Source organism: Vipera ursinii (assembly GCF_947247035.1).
Source record: "Vipera ursinii genome assembly, chromosome: 7".
NCBI classification, from domain to species: domain Eukaryota; kingdom Metazoa; phylum Chordata; class Lepidosauria; order Squamata; family Viperidae; genus Vipera; species Vipera ursinii.
The window spans coordinates 53,054,543-53,074,434 of record NC_139521.1 but is presented as its reverse complement, the minus strand read 5'-3'; the positions used below and the strand labels follow the sequence as shown (position 1 = coordinate 53,074,434).

Genomic DNA, 19,892 nt, shown 5'->3' with positions numbered 1-19,892 from the left:
AAAAATCCATTTTCTGTCTTTTTCATACACAATATAACAAACACAGACATTATTTGTTATTTGTTTGGACTATGCAATGTACTAAATAGTGCTTCTTATTATAGGATAATGATTATTTTCAAATATTAAAATAGACTCAGCCTTTTCAAGTCTCATATTGTTGCTGTGGAGTCTGCTCCCAATTGTCTCTGTGCATGTTCATTTCTATTTCTTCCCAGCAATGTGGCAGCATGCAAACACCAAGCTATGAAGTACTACTTATGGAAGGCTTAAATTACCCAAGATGACTTGGAAAACAATGTTTGCTAAGCGTGGTTCTTTCAAGAAGTTATTGAATTGTCTGGCTGTCAAGTTTCTCTTTAGAGATTGGAGGAAGGCACAAAGGTGCAGCTGTCCTAGATATAATATTAACTTTTAGAGAAGACTGTTTAAAGAGGGTTTTTTAATCCCACCTTTATTATTTTTATAAATAACTCAAGGTGGTAAACATAACTAATACTCCTTTCTGTTCCTATTTTCCCTGAAACAACAAACCTGTGATGTGAGTTGGGCTGAGAAAGACTGACAGACCCAGTCACTCAATCAGTTTTTCTGCTTAAGGCAGGACTATAATTCATCATCTCCTGGTTTCTAACCAGGTGCCTTAACCAATAGAGCGAATGGTTCCCTAGTCAAAAACCAGATCACTTAAGATTTTAAAATAGTTTTAAGATTTTTCATCAAGATTTAATCAAGGATTAAAATCACACATAAAAATCAGCTATTTATTTCTTTTCTTAGAGACCTAGATGAACTCTAGTAACTAATTATAATATCCATATGTGTGTATATATACATAAACACACACACCTATATAATTAATATATTTATTAAATCCACATTTTTGTCTTCGGGCTGAACCTAAAATACAAATGTTACCAAAATAATTGGCATCTTTTTTGAAAGGTTCTATACCCCATTGCTAAACAAAGAGTTCTGAAGAATTTTTCCATCCGGTAGGAGATATAGGAATATAGCCAGCCGTACCAACAGGCTGAAAAATAGCTTTTATCCATGGGCTGTTAGGCTTTTAAATGGAACATAATCTTATGCAGAATTGACTTGGGAGGCCAGTGTGTGGTGTAGTTGGTTCACATAGTGTGGTGGGATGGAGGGTTTGTTGTCACTGTGTGTTGGGGGGAGAGAGCACGGGGGAGGCTCAGCTGATCTCAATATACACATGTTGTACTTTGACAATAAAGGTTTATTATTATTATTATTGTTATTATTATTATTATTATTATTATTATTATTATTATTATTATTATACCATTTTGATTGGTTTGAAATTAATAAAAAAATCAGTTGTAGAATTTGAATTTTGGATTGCAATATGTGAAAGTAAGAACGTGCCCTTTGTTAAGTCAAATTATTGCTGAGTTATGCCTGTCTGTATCTCAGGATCCTTAACTGATGATACATATATCTCAGTTGGGATTCAAAAATAATGAGGGTAAGAGGTAATTAATTTATTTTTTTAGTCAGATCTTTAACATTAACTCCAAATTATTAATAAATATCTGAATGACTATAAATGTATATATATTTCTTCTTGAAGGAGGGTTTTTTCCTAATAACATGCCAGGTGTTTCGATAGGTCCTACCAGTCATTCTGTGAAAGTTAATATGCATTAGTATGTACTAGTGAAAAGCAATCTGAAACATTCTTTGCTTCATGATTAATATATGTGTGCTAATTACATCAGCCATAAAGTACAGGTGAAACTCGAAAAATTAGAATATCGTGCAAAAGTTCATTTATTTCAGTAATGCAACTTAAAAGGGAAAACTAATATATGAGATAGACTCATTACATGCAAAGTAAGATAGTTCAAGCCGTGATTTGTCATAACTGTGATGATTATGGCTTACAGCTCATGAAAACCCCAAATCCACAATCTCAGAAAATTAGAATATTGTGAAAAGGTGCACTATTCTAGGCTCAAAGTTTCCCACTCTAATCAGCTAATTAAGCCATAACACCTGCAAAGGGATCCTGAGCCTTTAAATGGTCTCTCAGTCTGGTTCAGTAGGAATCACAATCATGGGGAAGACTGCTGACCTGACAGTTGTGCAGAAAACCATCATTGACACCCTCCATAAGGAGGGAAAGCCTCAAAAGGTAATTGGAAAAGAAGTCGGATGTTCCCAAAGTGCTGTATCAAAGCACATTAATAGAAAGTTATGTGGAAGGGAAAAGTGTGGAAGAAAAAGGTGCACAAGCAGCAGGGATGACCGCAGCCTGGAGAGGATTGTCAGGAAAAGGCCATTCAAAAGTATTGGGGACTTTCACAAGGAGTGGACTGAGGCTGGAGTCAGTGCATCAAGAGCCACCATACACAGACGGATCCTGGACATGGGCTTCAAATGTCGTATTCCTCTTGTCAAGCCGCTCCTGAACAACAAACAATGTCAGAAGCGTCTTACCTAGGCTAAAGAAAAACAGACCTGGTCTGTTTTGAAAGGTTCTATTCCCCATTGCTAAACAAAGAGTTCTGATTTGATTGGTTTGAAATTAATAAAAAAATCAGTTGTAGAATTTGAATTTTGGATTACAATATGTGAAAGTGATGCTGCCAAGGAAACTTCAGGAATAAATAGATTACAATCATTTATTGATAAACTATATGTCATATACCATGCTTCACCAAAGAATATCAGAGAGTTGCATTCATGTGCAGAATTGCTGGGGACTGAGCTGCTGAAAACTGGAAGAATTTTAAGTACCCGATGGGTGTCAACTAGTTTGCATACAGTTTTGGCTGTCTGAAATAATTTTGAATCCCTTGTGTATCATTTTGAACAAGCAATGCATGATCCTACAAGAGATAAAAATGATAAATGCACTTATGATGGCTTGAAAAGAAAAATAACATCTACAGAATTTTTATTGGACCTAGGATTGATGTGTGACGCTCTCCAAGAATTGTCAGATTTAAGTTTGGATCTACAGGACCTCAACATCGACTTGTATAAGGCAAATAAGAAAATAAAAATACTGGTACAAGTTTTTGAAGAAAGAAGACAGAACTTTGGGCCCTATTATAAATGTGCTGTTGCTGCTGTAAGTGATCTTTGCTTTCGTGGAGTTTTACTTCACAAAAGAGATTCAAAAAAGAATCCTTCCATTGACCCAAGTATATTTTATACAAAATTGAAAGAGTCAATTGAAAAAAGATTACTTGATAGCAAAGACGATGAGTTGGCGTATTGGTCTCACGTACTTGATCAAAAACATTGGCCTGAAGATGTTAATACTCAAATGACATTTGGAGAAGTGAAAATTAGAAACTTATCAATCAGACTGCAACTAAATGAAAGAGAAATGATTTGTGGATTCCGTGAATACATTCTCAAAAAGACATATCCAGAAAAAACTGTTGCATTTGATACGGACTCTGAATACCATTCCTATTTCTTCAAGTGAATGTGAATGTGGGTTTTCACAGATGAATCTAATTGCCACCCCAACAGGAGCTTTGTTAAAGACTAAGACAATTTCAGCACTTTGTTCATCCAACTTGTCAGACCACCTCTGAGACTTTTCGATCCTTCAAAGTACGTTGATCTGTGGTTACTCACAGGACGACATTTGGCCATAGATACTAAGAGCAAGGAAAGGAGTCAAGAAGATTTGCCAGACGAGAATTGGACAAAAGTTTGGAATTTTCTATGAACATTTGCCTTAAATACAATAAATTAAATGTATGTTAAGGATTGAATATATAATTGTGTAATTATATAAATAAATATATAAATAAAATTATATAAATAGAAGATTAACAATATGAGAGTTCCGGCACCTTTTTTTTTTTTTTGGAAAAAAAGCCCTGGGTAGGACCATTACTGTCTTTGACCTTGAAATACCATCCATTTCATCATCTACTACATCTTGTCTGCTGTAATCTTCTCTGCATGCAAATAAAGGTCCTTGTGGATGATAAAAAGGTAATTTCATGAGTTCTGCTATCTGGCAAAGGCTGTCAGCAGTGATAGTATCCAATTATACAGGCCAGGCACAAGGGTCTCAGCAAGGGGATATATCACCCACAACAGTCGGAGTCAGAATAATATGAGTTAATTTATTCTTAAATTGTTAAATAGGGGGAGCTAGTTTGGTGTAGTGGTTAAAGCACCAGGCTAGAAACTGCCTTAATTTTAGTCCTTCCTTAAGCATAAAGTCAACTGGCCAGTCGTTCATTCTCAGCCCTAGGAAGGAGGCAATGGGAAATAATTTTTGAAATCTTGCTAAGAAAACTGCAGATATTTGTCCAGGAAGTTATCAGGAGTATACACACACATTACACATGCATACATATATGCACATAAATGTCCAAACTTGCATAATTCAATACTTTTACAAAAGAGTACTTGTATTCCAAAAATGTTTTGTCCTACTTACTTACTTTATTTATTTAAATTATTTCAGTGACTGTTTATATTACAGCAGTAACTCTGGGCAACATACAGAATTAAACAGCAACAATCCCACAATCCAAACCCACATTGTCCAAGGTTAAAACAATAGCCCCTGTTTTGGTTTTTTTAAACAGCTTGTCCAATTGGCTGATCCAAATGCTTGGGGGAATAGTTAGGTCTTCAATTCCTTACAAAAAAGTAACAGATTTGGGGCTATCTGGAGTTTGATATGCTGTTTACAGAGCAGATACTACCTGATAGTCCTGAGTTCAAAAAGATGTCACTGCTTGATGGAAGAGACCTGAAGCATGTTCTCCCTACTTGATAAGGTGGGGTAAGCAGACACTCTTGAAGGCAAGACAAATATGGCACAACAATATATTTCTTTAGCTACATTTGAAATTCTTTCCTGAGATCATAAAGACTCTTGAGCATCATAGGTGACATATTTGCCCTAATAATCTCCCCTGTCTCTGACCTAACTGAACAGCAGAAGCCTATTGGCTGGAACTCTTCAGAAATGTTTTTTTCTGATTTCAAACCACCACATTCTAACTGAAATTCCATCATATACATAAAGGAATAGACTGCTAGCTGAAGGGAGCTGGATAAGCAGAAGGAAAGTAAAAGTAAACTAAGAGAAAATAAACCTACTGTTGTGGGTCTCAGGGGTAGGGAGAATAGTTTCTATAATTTTGCAGGTCCTACCTCTGACAAGCTAGATTTTTAGGGGATATTTCAACTCTACAATCTTTTCTTACTATGATACAGTGTCACTACACTAAGTGCTAATTAAGTGCTCATTAGTAAATGAATATATGGTTTCAGGAGAGTTAAGTAAATACAGTGCTGCGATTTCTACCCTGTTTTAATATCTCTTAATAATATAACAGCTAAGCAATTTAAAACCTCCTGATAACATGAGAGGTACAAACTGAAGTTGCAATGATTACTCAACTGGTGACCCTGTAATGCTGTTCACTAGTTAGAAGAGCATATTTATAGCTACGGATACTCTTCTTGATGAAGATTAAGGTGATCAGAAAGAGAGCAGTGAACTGAACAAAGAAATTGGAAGATGTGAGGTAATATCAGTCTGTTTATATTGTTTTCATTTATTTCCATGAGAAATAATTGTCACATTTCTATTTTCCAATGTATTACATCTATTGAAAATACATAGTGATAGTGATTATCACAGTTATATATCTGTATGTGCATGTATAGAAGCATATTCCACAGGGGGGTACTTCCGGTTTGCCAACGCGGCCACCATGGACACTTGGAGGACAAGCTTTGTCTTCCACTTCCAGTTTCGCATCGCTGGGGGACCCTGGAAAGGGTCGAAAGTCACCCTGTATGGGCGACCAGCAAGGGGGGGCTCCCGCTGGATCACGGGTGAGCGGTAGCTCTTCCACTAGACCCGGCGCAGCCCTCCAAACTGGCGGATGAAAGACTGGCCATAGAAATATGGCTCGTCACTAGGCTGCAGACAGCCAAAGTCACATTTACCACCAGGGACCTACAAAGCAGTGTGGATGAGACTGGGTGAGATCTCTCTTAAATTCAACTATCTTTTTTATCTGCATAAGCTGCCTAAAGTACTTTCCCCTTTGTGGACAGAGGGAAGGGAAATCCTATCCCACCCTCTCATAACAGTGGCAACTGACTATCCAGGGGAGTTTAAAACATTGAAAGAATAAACTGATTTTAACTGATTTTAACTGGACTTTTATTTTCCTAAAGTTTGAGGATTAAAAGATTCATTTTTTACTCTATTTTTATTGAAGATTTGGGTTTTTATCTACAAAAAGAAGTACAATTCCTAAGTGATATGGGTAACACCTTGTGGCTAAACCAGAAATTACAATTTGTTATTGCTTAACAGAGACTTGGCTTGCAGCCCAGACTATAGATAAGACTCCTGTAAACTTGGAAGATACTAGCTTTGAGAAGCCCAGCTGTGATCTATACACACTGATAAAACTACTCTTTTTTTCTGACTGTAAAGCTTTTAATTCTACGTACTATTACCAAAACATGGATGAAGACCAGGAACAGACTCTTTTTTTTTATGAGAGCACTTATTAAAACTATTCTTACAGCTACTGATGAATTAAGAGGCTACAGAAAAGAACAAGATGTCAGCCCAGGTGTACAAATTCAAACTCTGACTACAATTAAAGAACCAACTGCACAGAATATAACAGAAGAAGTGGAACTACACTACATCCAAGATAGTGATGCCAATATAGAGGAAGCCAAAGACCAAAAAAGACAACCTGTGGAAAGCTTGGACAGTCAATTACTAACTATAAAACTGGGTAAGATTTTCTACTCAAAACAGACTAACCCAGATGGAAGAGGAATCCAGACTGAACCGCAGACAAAGATGTCAGAGCAAATAAAGAGAGTGGAATTAACATGGCAACAATATAATGACTATAAATGGTTCAACCTTTGTTTATTGCTAATGGTTGGATGGCCGCCTCTGGTGCAAATAATATACATGCGAGCAAATGAAGACCTACTTGGCAATTTAAAGCCCTGGGTCTGGAAACCCAACTGGCAAAAAAAGAAAGCTAGAGTTAGATTTAAAGTATGAATTCCTAGAGAATTATCGTAGGTCATTTTGTTAGTAATTAGTGACTTACTAGGATCTGAAATAGAAAATATTCATGAGATAGAATTAAAATGTGTTTAAGTATTTACTAAGCTTATTTCAAATGTTATAAATTTATATATTGATATAATGGAAATTTGGCTTATGGATCCTACGTTTGATGTTAAAATTTTGGTTATGTATAAGTAGAAGTAGATTGATAAATATAGACCCTCCGATTGGTAACTTGTGATGTATTAGGATATGAAATAAACAATGTTTATTAGGTAGAAGCTAGCTATTTAAATATTGGGTGTATGTTAGATCAGGGCTTTTCAGTCGGTGGTACGCGTACCACCAGTGTTATGCGAGCCCCTGGCTGGTGGCACGCGAGCCCAGCCTAGCTAATTACAGTGGGGGAGGGAACAAGTCAAAACAGTCACACAGACCTGGAGATCAGCTGGAGCTGCAGAGCTTGCCAGCATCCCCAGGATCTGTGGCGACATGCTAATTGGAGCTTCCAGTGCACCCGGAAGAGAAAAGGTGGAGGGCGAAGAGAAGAAAAAATATAAAAGGGGCAGACCGGCCTGTTTTTAGAGGAACAGTGAGTGGAGCGGCAAGCGAGGAAGTTTCTCCTTAATTCCAGGTTGCTTCTCTCTTTGATCAGTCTCCAACCATTGTTTCTCGTCCTTCTCTCTGATGCTTTGGAGAACAACCTGCGCCCCTCTGCCTTGTGGTAGCCCCTCAGATACTGGAACACTGCTATCATGTCTCCCCTATTTCTTTTTTTCTTTAGACTAGCCAAACCCAAGTCCCGTAGCCGTTCTTCATATGTTTTACTCTCCAGGCCTTTGATCATCTTAGTTGCTCTTCTCTTAATTTTTTCAATACTCTCAACATCTTTTTTGTGATAAGGTAACCAAAATTGGCTGCAATATTCCAGGTGTGGTCTTACTAGGGTTTTATAAAGCGGTAATAATACTTCGCATGATCTTGATTCTATGCCTCTGTTTATACAACCCAGGATTGTATTAGCTTTTTTGGTTGCTGCTGCACACTGCTGGCTCATAGTCAATTGATCATCCACTAGGACTCCAAGGTCCCTCTCACAGTTACTGTTTTTAAGCCAGGTCTCGCCCAATCTGTATTTGTACCTTTGGTTTTTCCTACCTAAATGTAAGACTTTGCTTTTCTCCTCATTGAAACTCATTTTGTTGGATAGGACCCATTGTTCAAGTTTGCCAAGATCTTTTTGGATCCTGAGTTTGTTTTCTGGGATGTTGGCTACTCCTGTCAGTTTGGTGTCATCTGCAAATGTGATGAGTTCCTTTTTAATTCCCTCATCTAAGTCATGAAGATATTGAAGAGTACTGGGCCTAAGACGGAACCTTGTGGTACCCCTCTGCTTACTTCTCTCCATGTGGATGTGGTGCCATTGAGGGCTACTCATTGAGTACAGTTTGTTAGCCAGCTACAGATCCATCTGGTGGTGATTTTAGGAAAGTTAGGAAAGAGAAAATTAGGAAATAATGTGGTAGACTTAATAGCACTGCTTCTAGGGGAAAGGAAATTCACCTAATAATACTTTAAAAACAAAAAGCTTGTAAAACTGTTTTATATCATTTCATTAATAATGTCTTGGGGTTTTTTAATCCTTTCATTCAAAACAGCAACTATTGTAATTTTATATTAAAAAATGGAATTGTTCAAATCAAAAATTTAACTGACTATTAAAAGCCACTGTGCAGAGTTTAGGAATTGTCCCAACTTATCTTGATACACTTTTCTCTTTTGCTGAACTATAATATTAGAAATGGCAATGTTTGGAAAAGAAGGGGATTAGCTACAGTAACATAAGGGTTATATGTATTTTCCTCATTTCAAATAGATCATAGTTGTACACCTGACAATAAGATATGCTTATATATTTAGTTCATGTAATCATGTAACCATGTTTTTGCTTTATTAAGAGTGCTATCAACTAAGAATTCTCTCAGTTGAAGGTAAATGACAAAATATGTTTTCTTTAGAAATATCTATAAACTGACTATGCTATATTTTGGTTTCTTAGATTTCCTCAAAAATTTTCAATTATTTTTAAAAGCAGCAAATGATCTTAGTTTACACTGAAGTTGTTGTATCTCATGAAATATTTTAGTATCTTATTCCTTTAACACCAGTGCAGATCTGGTTGGTTTTAAGCAACATTTTTTGCACAATTGCTGGATTATGCAATATTTCATCTCATTTCATCTTATGATTTGGCAAGAATGTATTTGGGCTTTCATGGATAATCCCATTGAAAAACCATAGACAAATACCTGATACTTCACAAAATGCCAAGCTTTTATCACTGCTAGGTGCAAAGAATCAGGATCACACACTAAGTTAGAAACCAGGAGACCACAACATAGGAATCTAGTCAATAGTCAGTACTGAACTGGCTCTAGACAAGAGTCAACAGAATTGAAGAGGAACCTTGACTTAAATCGCTTGTGCCAATGTAACGAATCCAGATTGATTCCTCTCTTGACCTCGCCCCCAAGCTCTGCCTCTTCTTTTCCTACAATAAAGATCTTAATTTGAAAAAAAGCAAAAAGTATAATTTTTGGCATTGAGACCTATTTACCTACCTACCTATATATCACACTTCCCTTTCAGGGTAAGCAGTGTTATAAACAAAATAAAATATTAGATAAAGAAAAAAATGGAAATGCAGATAAATTAAGCAAACAGCATACATTGTGTATCCCCATACCTTGCTTGCCTTTATTATATCTGTATAGCTCAACATGTTGCCTTCTTTTTTAACTTTCTTCCCTTTCTTTGAGGATCAGGTCAAATCAATTCAATCAAAGCTTCCTTAGAATTTCTCTTTTCATTAAAGTTTTCATGTATTTGCTTGGATATTTAATCCATATTAATTATCTCAATGACCAAAATGCTTTTTCACTGGTCAATTTTGAATTCAATATACATTCATTCAGCACTTAGTCATTTTTGATATTTATCTATTCTTGTTTCACCATGACCTTTTTAAATCTTGCATCCAGTTTACCTTTATATTTCTCCTGACATACCTAGTTTGTCAAGGCACTTTACACCCTTTTTGCTTTTTCTGTCATGCTCTAATCTTGTTCGTTTTCTGCAGATGTTTTAATTCAGGCTAGATAACATCGTTACACGGGAGATTGAATTTTGCTGCTACTATTTATAAACAATCTTGAGTGAAGTGTAGTTATGGAAATTGTGAAATTGTGATTGAATTTGTAAATGTGTTGTGAAATTAAAAGAATTTTCATAATCTTTTCTGATTGCCAGTTGATATTTATGGATATATTCAGCAGCCTTCTATGTAGTGACTGTTACCTTCCTTATGTTGGGTGTTGTGGATGATTCATATTTTTCCTGTTGGTGAGTCTTTCAGTATGCTTAAGATGTTTTGGAGAGCTTTTGCTGCTTTTTGTGCTACAATAATCCCAATAGGTTGTAGTAGGCTGGGGTTGTCTCAGATATATTCTTAATGTATAAGAGAGTTATCCTTTTCATAGGTTGTGTTGGTTGTGGTTGCGATAACTTCTATAACTGAGCACTTTTCTATAATGTTACGTGGGTGTGGTTGCACTGGAAGGTGCTGTACAGGAGCTTATTTTCTCTTTTTGGAGTTCTGGGATATGGGAGTGTGCTTTTTGCTTGTCTGAATAATGTTCTTGTGCAGTTCCACTTCTCGGAGTTTGGGTTGTTGCTTAGTATGGTGTTTGTAATTCGCCATTGTTTTCTCTGCTGATAAGGATATCTAGGAAGGGTAACCTGTTTTCTATAGTACATACTCCCTTAGAGTGTTGTATGTGTCCTGTACTTTCTGTAATTGTTCCTTTCTTATTATAGTATTATATAAATTCATGCATAATGGATTAATGAGGGGGTTTTGTATGGGTGAAAACTATTCCTTGTTAGCTCTGAATGAGATGGGTAATCCCAGGGTAGTTCCTCAGACTTGTTTGAACATTTGTCCATGGAATTGGAAATAAATGGTGAGACAAAGATGGTACATTCCATGAGTCTGGGAAATTCGGTTTTTGTATGTTCTGTTAATCAAATGAATTTTGAACCATAAGATTAACAAAGGAATCCATTGCAGGAACATTATACAGACAATGTACCAGACATATAAATCAGAGGAACACCCATTCTCTACTATTAAAACAGTCATACATTGCAGCAGACCATCTACTCCCTCCTAAAGGTTCCATACTTCACCTATTCACTTTATATATCACTTTCAATCTGAATTCTTCCTTTCATTTTCCAGTGCACCGGTTTGGCCCTTGTTTTCTTTCCATTTTTTCAAGGGAACTATAATCACAAGATTCTGATTATCAGGGACTGGTGCAATCTTCACATGTTAAACAAGTCAACTATTCCATAAGGAACCATAACCATATTTTAACATTTGCTTAGATATCACCATATACACCTAAAGCTGTATTATTTTTCAATATTCCCAAGAGTTTACCATTTTTCAACATTCTCACAGCATTTGTATTTGAGTTGTACAAAATGAAGATAGAATACATCAAATAATAATATATAATTACTTTTAATCTATTTTTTCTTGAATACTAACTTGTGTAGCAATTATTTCAATTCTTAAACGTATTAATGTTCCCATACAAATTTAAAAAATATTTCCAGCATTCTCTTTCTTTAATTCCATCCCAAATAATTCATTCCTTTTTTAAATTATGTTAAATCTACTGGAGGCTTTGTGTCATTTTATCCATTTACCTGACACCAAGTGTAATTTTTTAATCTTAACCTTTCTCAGTACATTCTTTGCTATTATATCTTTCTCTACATGTACATTATTCAGTACCTTTCTCTCACCCTATTTTTGCAGCATTTTTCTAAACTGTAGCCTCTTTTATTTTAGCATTTTACCAAGTGTCCTTTTTCATACTTTCTGTTAGCATATGTTTATTAATATACTGATTATACATCTCTTCAAATCAGTGTATGACCTCTCCCAGAGATTAAGATTTTAAATAGCTATAGGGAAGGAGCCAAGCTCTGTGACATCCCATATGGAAATAACCACAGATGTGACAGCTCCTTATACTTCTTATTGAAACTGATTAAGGTAGAAGTGGAAAGCTCATTGAGAAATCTAAGAGAAACAAAAGGTATGTTCAGTTTACTATGACACTCAGGATATTGTTATAAAATAACCAATATAAAATACTGTACAGATACTCCTCGATGTATGACCACAATTGAGCCTGAAATTTGCAGTTGCAAGTAGTTGTTGTCATTAATGACTGCCTCACTCAATGACCATAATCCCATTTCTTTTTGTTGCTGTCATTAAATGACTGTGCAGGAGTGCCTCAAGGGGTGTGGGAGGACTTGGGAGGCATAGTACCCACCAGTTATAGGTTGCGAGGCTTCAGCTGGCTAGGTCAACCAGTATATGTGCCATGTTTCTCCCACTTGCCAGTCCCGAGAAGCCTGGGACTGCCTGCTCCACTGACCCCAGAAGGCCTCAGCTTGCTAAGGCCACTAGGTCATCGGTCTCCTCCCTCTCCCTGCCTCTCCCATGAGGTGTGGGCTTTTGATTTGGCCCACCACATCTGGAAGACCTCAACCAGTTAGGGCCACCAACATGTGAAACCTACTGTGGACTGGAAGGCCCAGCTAACTGGGTACACTAGCACAGAGATCTCCTATTTCCCCCAGCCACTTCTGAGAGGTCTGAGCCTTCTCGTTGCCCCCTATGACTTGCTCCACTTACCTTTCTCTTTCTATGTACTGCTGATAGGTGCACCCAGCCATTGCAAGGCTCAGCAATCTTCCTCAAGGCTAGCCAGAAACAGGAAATCAGCCAGCAGGATTTCTGCATACTGATGGGCCAAGTCAGCCAAGGCCTTTTGAGTGTGATGGGGCAGAGAGAAGGCCCATGCCTCTTGGGAGTGCTGGAGGAGGGTTGCAGGCAAGAGGCACATTCACCAGTGGGCCTAGCTGGATGAGGCACACAGTGGTGGTGGGCGTTGCAGAGTCTCTCTGTCATAAGAGTGTGGAGATGCGCAATGAAGGGCCTGGATTTTGATCATGTAACCATGGGGGCATTACAAAGGTCAGAACTTCAGGCAGGAGTCCTAAGTCCCTCCATTCAGCCCCATCTTAATTTTGAATGGTCATTGAAGAAATTGGACAAGATATATAAGCTTGCTTCCATTTCGTCTTAACCTTATGGCCCTTACCCATATGCAGATCTAGAAATTACTAATACTTTAGTTCTGGTGTCAGCAAAAATTCCACAAAGGTTCCCAGAATTTTATAGAAACTTTGTTTAACCTTGGTCAAACCAACCAACTTTCCACTCCTTCCTTTTGCCCCTAGCAGTCTTTATGTTTAATTCATTTGTATGCCATAGGAATTGATCTCTCTTCAGTTTTTCTTTCTCCTATCTTAAAAGGCTTTTTGTTGAGGCTTTAGGAAGCCTCTTGTAAATCAAGTAATAGTCATTATCCAGGTCAGTCTCTTGGGTTGTCATTTCTATTTTCACTATCATCTTATTTTATAATCCACATTTTTAAACGATTTCTTTATATTCTAATATTTCTGCATCAGATGAGATTTGTTTCAATTCTTTATCATATACATCTTCCAAAGTATTCTCTTTCACATCATTTCACATCACAATTAACTATTTTGATTTTTCATTCTACACCCATTTTTCAAGTTGTCTTAATACAAGAATAAGAATGATAGAAGACAGTATCTTATTAATTTCTTAACCTTTCTTTTTATTAAAAATATCTCTTAAAAGAGTTTGATTTAACATATGCATTTATCTTCATTCTTGTCTAATTCCTAATAAATAATTTAACAATTCATTATAATTTTTTAAACTATATCATTATTATTTAAACAGTGGTTAAAATTACCAGAAATGTTACACAAAATAGAATACAAAATCTCTATAATGGATTAAGACCCTGCATACTTGAGAATGGTTTGGGAGTGCAGTACTTTTTGTTGTGTTTAAAAAATCCAACGTTTATAATTTTGGGTTTGAATTCCCCACCTTCCCAAGTGCTATTGCATTAAGAGTTACATTAACGTTACCAAGAGGATTCTTTAGAACCACAGCATTTTATATATGTTTCAGGCTCCTGTTAAAGCATGAAGTGCACAACTCTATATTAACACTGGTTAATCCTGAAAAATATTTATTAGTATTTAATAGCCACCAAAGCAAATTAAACCAAGTTTTATCACCTGGGACTAAAATTTCTGATAATGGAGTAACAAACCAAGAAATCTTTTTGTTATATTTTTATGGAAAGTATCACAAAAACAACTATACCGTACAGTGAGCGTCTCTGCATTTGCGGAGCGGCAGAGGTAGAGGACCTGGCTCACATCCTATTTGACTGTTGTTTGTATAAGAGGGTGAGAGACAGGTATCTTGGTCTATATACCAAACGAATGACCCATTGGGATCCCCATATTAAAATAACTTACCTTATGTCCGGCCAGAACTTGAAAATAACATTCAACGTAGCACAGTATTTGAACAAAATGATCCAGTTAAGATCTGCATATGTGGGACTGATTGGGGTAGATTGTAAGGGCGACTCCGAAATATAATGTTACCATATTTTATCTATATCTTAAATTTGTATTTTATTACTATTTTAACTTAAATTGTATTTTAATTCCATTTTAAATTGTATTTTATCAAATTCCATTTCGAATTGCTTTTATCTAGTTTTGGTGACGGTTTGTTGCTGGAACTTTGTACTTTGATATGGCCCAAGGGCTAATCAATAAAGTTGTTGTTGATGTCATTTGATGTCACAAAAACATAATGTGGAATATAGCAAGAGTAGAATTCTGACATGTAATTTTTCTATTTATATTAGAATGTTGTTTATTAACTGTAATTATTAGAACTGTAATGAGAGCTAAAATAGATTAAGAGGTTTGTTTGATATAAGGGTTCACATATTCCATTAGCTGGTGATTTACTGGTTTTAAATATGTGTTTAGCTATTTCATATAATAACATAGTTTGTGAGGCAGCTGCTAGTCATGTGAGGCCTTCTTCTGGTCTTGTGAGGAAACAACTGGAAAGCCTTGTGTGGCCAACAGCTGTTCACAAAATGCCAGGCCAGGCATGCTTGATCAACAGTAGGAGCTAGAAGATGGCAAAGATTAGCTGAAGGTGGTGGAGTGCAGGGTGACATAAAGACAAAGATGGGGGACATAGGGGTTGTCATCAATGTAGACAGGCTGCCAAGCATCTGAAGTTTGATCATATGACCATAGGGCTGCTCCAAAAGTGATAATTTGAGGACCAGGTATAAATACCATAGGTTCAGTGCTGTTGTAACTTGGAATGGTTGCTGAACAATTTGTTTGTATACAACTCTGTCCCATCTCTTCTTCATGGTACATTATTTATTAGAGTTACAGTATGCAAATCTTCCAAAAGAGGTGCTTTGCAAAAAGGAGAAGTGCATATGAATCCCTTCTCTGAATAATTAAAACAGTGGCATCTTTTTCCAGGTTCATGTGACAGTTTCATAAGTTCGTCCTGGCTTTCTCTGTGTGCATAGTTTGGGGGAAAAATGTCACTACTTTAATGCCTGAAAGAGAAGTGTTTTGCATGCTATTCCGGGCACTGGATTACAGAGTATCACATTGGAACCTTCATACATCATTAGGATTTATGGAATGAAGTAAGATCGATTGAGAGGGTGATAGGAAAAAGTGGTCTGGTCACCCTATCTACCTTTAATGATAATTAAATATTAAGATATCAGCTGGAGAAGGTTACTATGACATGGAGATAAATAGCACACCTTATTAATATCTGAAGATCTTTGTTAAAGGTAAATATATTGTAAGCTAATGAACAACTGGCAAGTTTCCTAGATGAAGCTGTAGCTTGAAATGTGATTTGAAAAAATTAGGTAACAGCTATTATGTATTTCTGGCATGTGCCTATATCTTTCAATGATTTCTAGTTCCTTATTTTTATATAGCTTAGTCTCTTTCTAGCATGGTTTTTCTATAATAATTTTGCTCCTAGGAAAATAATAGTTTTTTTGCGTAAAATTTCATCTAAAGGTATATTTAAAAGATTTTTTTCTTTGATTGTCAGTAAAATCATTTTCAGTGACAATTTGTTAGAGTTTAAAACAATTTTCCCAAACCTGATGCCCTCCAGATATGTTGCAATACATCTTCAATAAAACATCTTGAATTATGGGAATTGTTACACAACTGAATACGTAGTTCTGGGTTGGAAAAGACTGGCTTAAAATGTCCAATTGTAATGGCTCTTAAAATATTTAAATGGCATTTTAGTTGTATTGAATAACGTTTTTATTTATCATTTCAGCTATGAAGTCTTACATTCCATTTTTCGTTCTTCTGTGGAGTGCTGTTGGAATTTCAAAGGCTGCCAAAATAGTTATTGTGCCGCCAATTTTGTTTGAAAGCCATCTATATATTTTCAAGACCCTGGCTTCTGCCTTGTATGAACATGGCCATCAGGCTGTTCTCCTTCTGTCTGAGGGCAGAGAAATCCCTCCATCAAGTCATTACAGACTACAGCGATACCCAGGGCTCTTTAATACAACCACCTCAGATGAATTTCTTCAATCCAAAATGAGGAATATCTTTTCTGGGAGACTAACGGCACTGGAGCTGTTTGATATTCTGGATCACTATTCCAAGAATTGTGACATGGTTGTGGGCAACAAGAAGCTTCTGCATGCCCTGAAACAGGAAAAATTTGACCTTCTACTAGTAGATCCTAATGAGATGTGTGGATTTGTTATTGCCCATCTTTTAGGAATTAAATATGCTGTTTTTTCTACTGGCCTTTGGTATCCAGCAGAAGTAGGTGCACCTGCACCCTTAGCATATGTTCCTGAATTTAATTCACTTCTCACAGACCATATGAATTTCCTACAAAGATTTAAGAACACTATTGTTTATCTGGTTTCAAGATTTGGAGTCAGCTTTTTTATTCTGCCAAAATATGAAAGGATAATGCAGAAGTATAATGTACAGCCAGCAAGGTCCATGTATGAATTGGTCCATGAATCCAGCCTGTGGATGCTATGTACTGATGTAGCACTAGAGTTTCCAAGACCTACTTTACCAAATGTTGTTTACGTGGGAGGAATACTGACCAAACCAGCCAGTCCTCTACCAGAAGTAAGGTTTGCTAAATTTTATTGTTAGAAAGATTGTACAACTTGAATATTATATGTGAATAGTTTTCATACATATTCTCAGGATCGTGTTATTAGCATGCTACTTTATTTTGTTTCTTATACATTCCTTCTTTCCTCTGTGGTCCTCTTGTAAACAGCTCCAGAGAATCTGAGGGATTTTGATTTGGAGGAAGATGACATTCAAGACATCAGGAAACTAATGAACAGACCTTTTATGTTATACATTGTTCAATCAGCTATTTACCTTATTTACACATGAAGTCAAGAAACATCAAATTTCAAATGTATTAATCAATACCTGATAGGTCACACTGTTTGATATTTTAATAACTTATTTCAGTAAGTTTAGAAAGCAAAGGAGCTTCAAGCAAAGTTAGTAAAAATTAATTGGTGTTCACTAAATCTATGAAAGGGGAGTTTAAGATTGTTTAAATATATGCTGTATCTATTTGTCATTAAGAGATATAGCTCTCTTAAACAAAATAGTGCAGTAAGTTGTAATTTGAATGATATAAGTCACAAGGATTTGTTTGCTTTTTGGATCTGCTTTTTTGTTTGTGTCAGAAAAGAATCTTATATTTTTAAAATGATGTGTGAGTCCCCTTTGAGACATTGTTTGCAATTGCAGTAGTATATGCTTTTTAAATAATAATGTGACTACTTCTGAAAAACATTTCAGTCTAAGGGTGCAAACAAGCATTTTTCTTAGTCATCTTTTAGAGGTAAATAGTCACATAATATAAAAAATAGTTTTTATAAACTCCAGAAAATTCTGACAATTATATCAGTGCAATCTTGCTGTTTAGCAGTTATCCATCATACCTTTCTTGCCATTTCCTACTGTACCTGTTTTTTGCATTTAACCCACTTGCAAATATTTTCTCTTTCATCCGTTGTGAATAGCAGCTGCTGATGTGCTTGCTCTTCATTCTTCGTGCTAAATTGAGAAAGAGAAATAAATACTTCAATCCCCCTACTTTGCCATTGTTACTGAATGTTCTGATATTTTTTTCTTCAATCTAAAAGTGGTGAAGTCCAAATTATAATAAGTAAATATCAGAATCCTAAAATAAAAAAAATATCACAATTTAAATAAATTAAATTCTGTTTTTAAACCTAGTAATATGGAGCATATGAATATAAGGGGAAAAGTTTGGAAAAAATTAAACAATGCAAACTCCATTGAATTGAGGTTTCACTGTAAATTAGTACTTATTTAAAGATTATACATTTTCTAAATTAAGAGAAAGTCAATATTTTTTCAGCCTTTCAGTTATATTTTTAAAATGTCTTTCTTTTTTTTTAACTGACAGAGGATTATGACAGAATGATACAGTGATTGCAAATATACAGCCAGAATGTTCAAAGTCAGAGGGATTTAGACTGCAAATTGAGCTAAGGGATTCATGTGGCTTGCAGAGCACCTGTTTTTTGTGTAATAATAAAACAACTAATTAAAGGCAACAGGATTTTCAGTAAGATTGATGCACACTTAATAAAATAGTTAATTTATTTTACTAAGCTGAGTTTGAACATATGGAACAAGGGGAAGCAGCACTTTGTCAAATTAAATTTGTCAGAATATTCTTCTTTTGCTAATATTTTTGTGAGAATGAATCTTGTGAGATGGGTCTTCCACATCCCTGGTCAGATCTGAATTTGGAAAAAGTCTTAATATTAATTTCAAATCTAGTACAATTCATCTGCCATGAATTCATTTCTTTTTATCATTACAAGTTATTAATATGGATGAATATATAAGAACATTTTAGAAATCACTGAAAAAACAGCCTGATTGAATCACATAGAATTTGTGTGTGTTTGTGTGTGTGTGTGTGTGTGTGTGTGTGTGTGATATAAATGTTTGTCTTGTATGTATTGCTGTAGTATAATCCATGGGTAATATTTTTAGCCAGGGAAGTTAAATCACAAATGACGTCTGTAAACATGCAGAACTATTCATATGCATACTCCTGCCTGTCTTAGAAACAAACACCTTCCCTCTCCAAAGGAACATGGTTGTGATAGCTATTACCTTTAGCACTAATGAATCTGTTGGACAATTCCAAAATATTGACATTTCAGTGTGATGCAAAGGGCTAGGGTACTTGAGAATTTTCCATCAATAGCAGCAGAGGATCAAATACTAGCAAATAAAACAAATGCCATGAGATGATCAAGGCTTAAAATAAAAATGGAGAATAAAATATTGTAAAGGCTCTTTATTTGCCTGTCTGCAAGTGCACTCCTCCTTACTAAGCATACTGTGCTTTTGGAAAAAGCTGTGTATTAAGGAGATATTTTCTTTTCGTTCTTTTCTTGTTTTCTTTGCATAAAACCCAAGTTTTTAGAAAGTGACATTGCTAAGAAGATGCTGTTTTCTTCAGCACCAAACTGGAAGTGATAGAAATCACTACTTAGCTATAGAAAAAAGAATAGTCTGCTTATTATTTTACAGGAAGTTAACAATAAAATTACATATTTACACAAATATCCCTCTGTGAAAATCTTACTCCAACTAATGGTTTGAATAAAGTTCAGTGATGAACACAAAAACTGTAGTTTGTTACTAGGAC

At 35.7% G+C, this 19,892-nt stretch overlaps 1 protein-coding gene across 1 annotated transcript in view; it reads left to right on the top strand.

Moving 5' to 3' along the window:
• UGT8 (UDP glycosyltransferase 8) overlaps positions 1–19,892 on the top strand; it is a gene marked incomplete at its 3' end in the record, with an annotated part of 59,192 nt that overhangs the window by 16,337 nt on the left and 22,963 nt on the right. The window contains exon 2 of the mRNA XM_083367978.1: positions 16,473–17,296. Coding sequence (XP_083224104.1) covers positions 16,475–17,296 — 822 coding nt within the window. The 5' untranslated portion in view covers positions 16,473–16,474. The remainder of the gene's footprint in view (positions 1–16,472; positions 17,297–19,892) is intronic.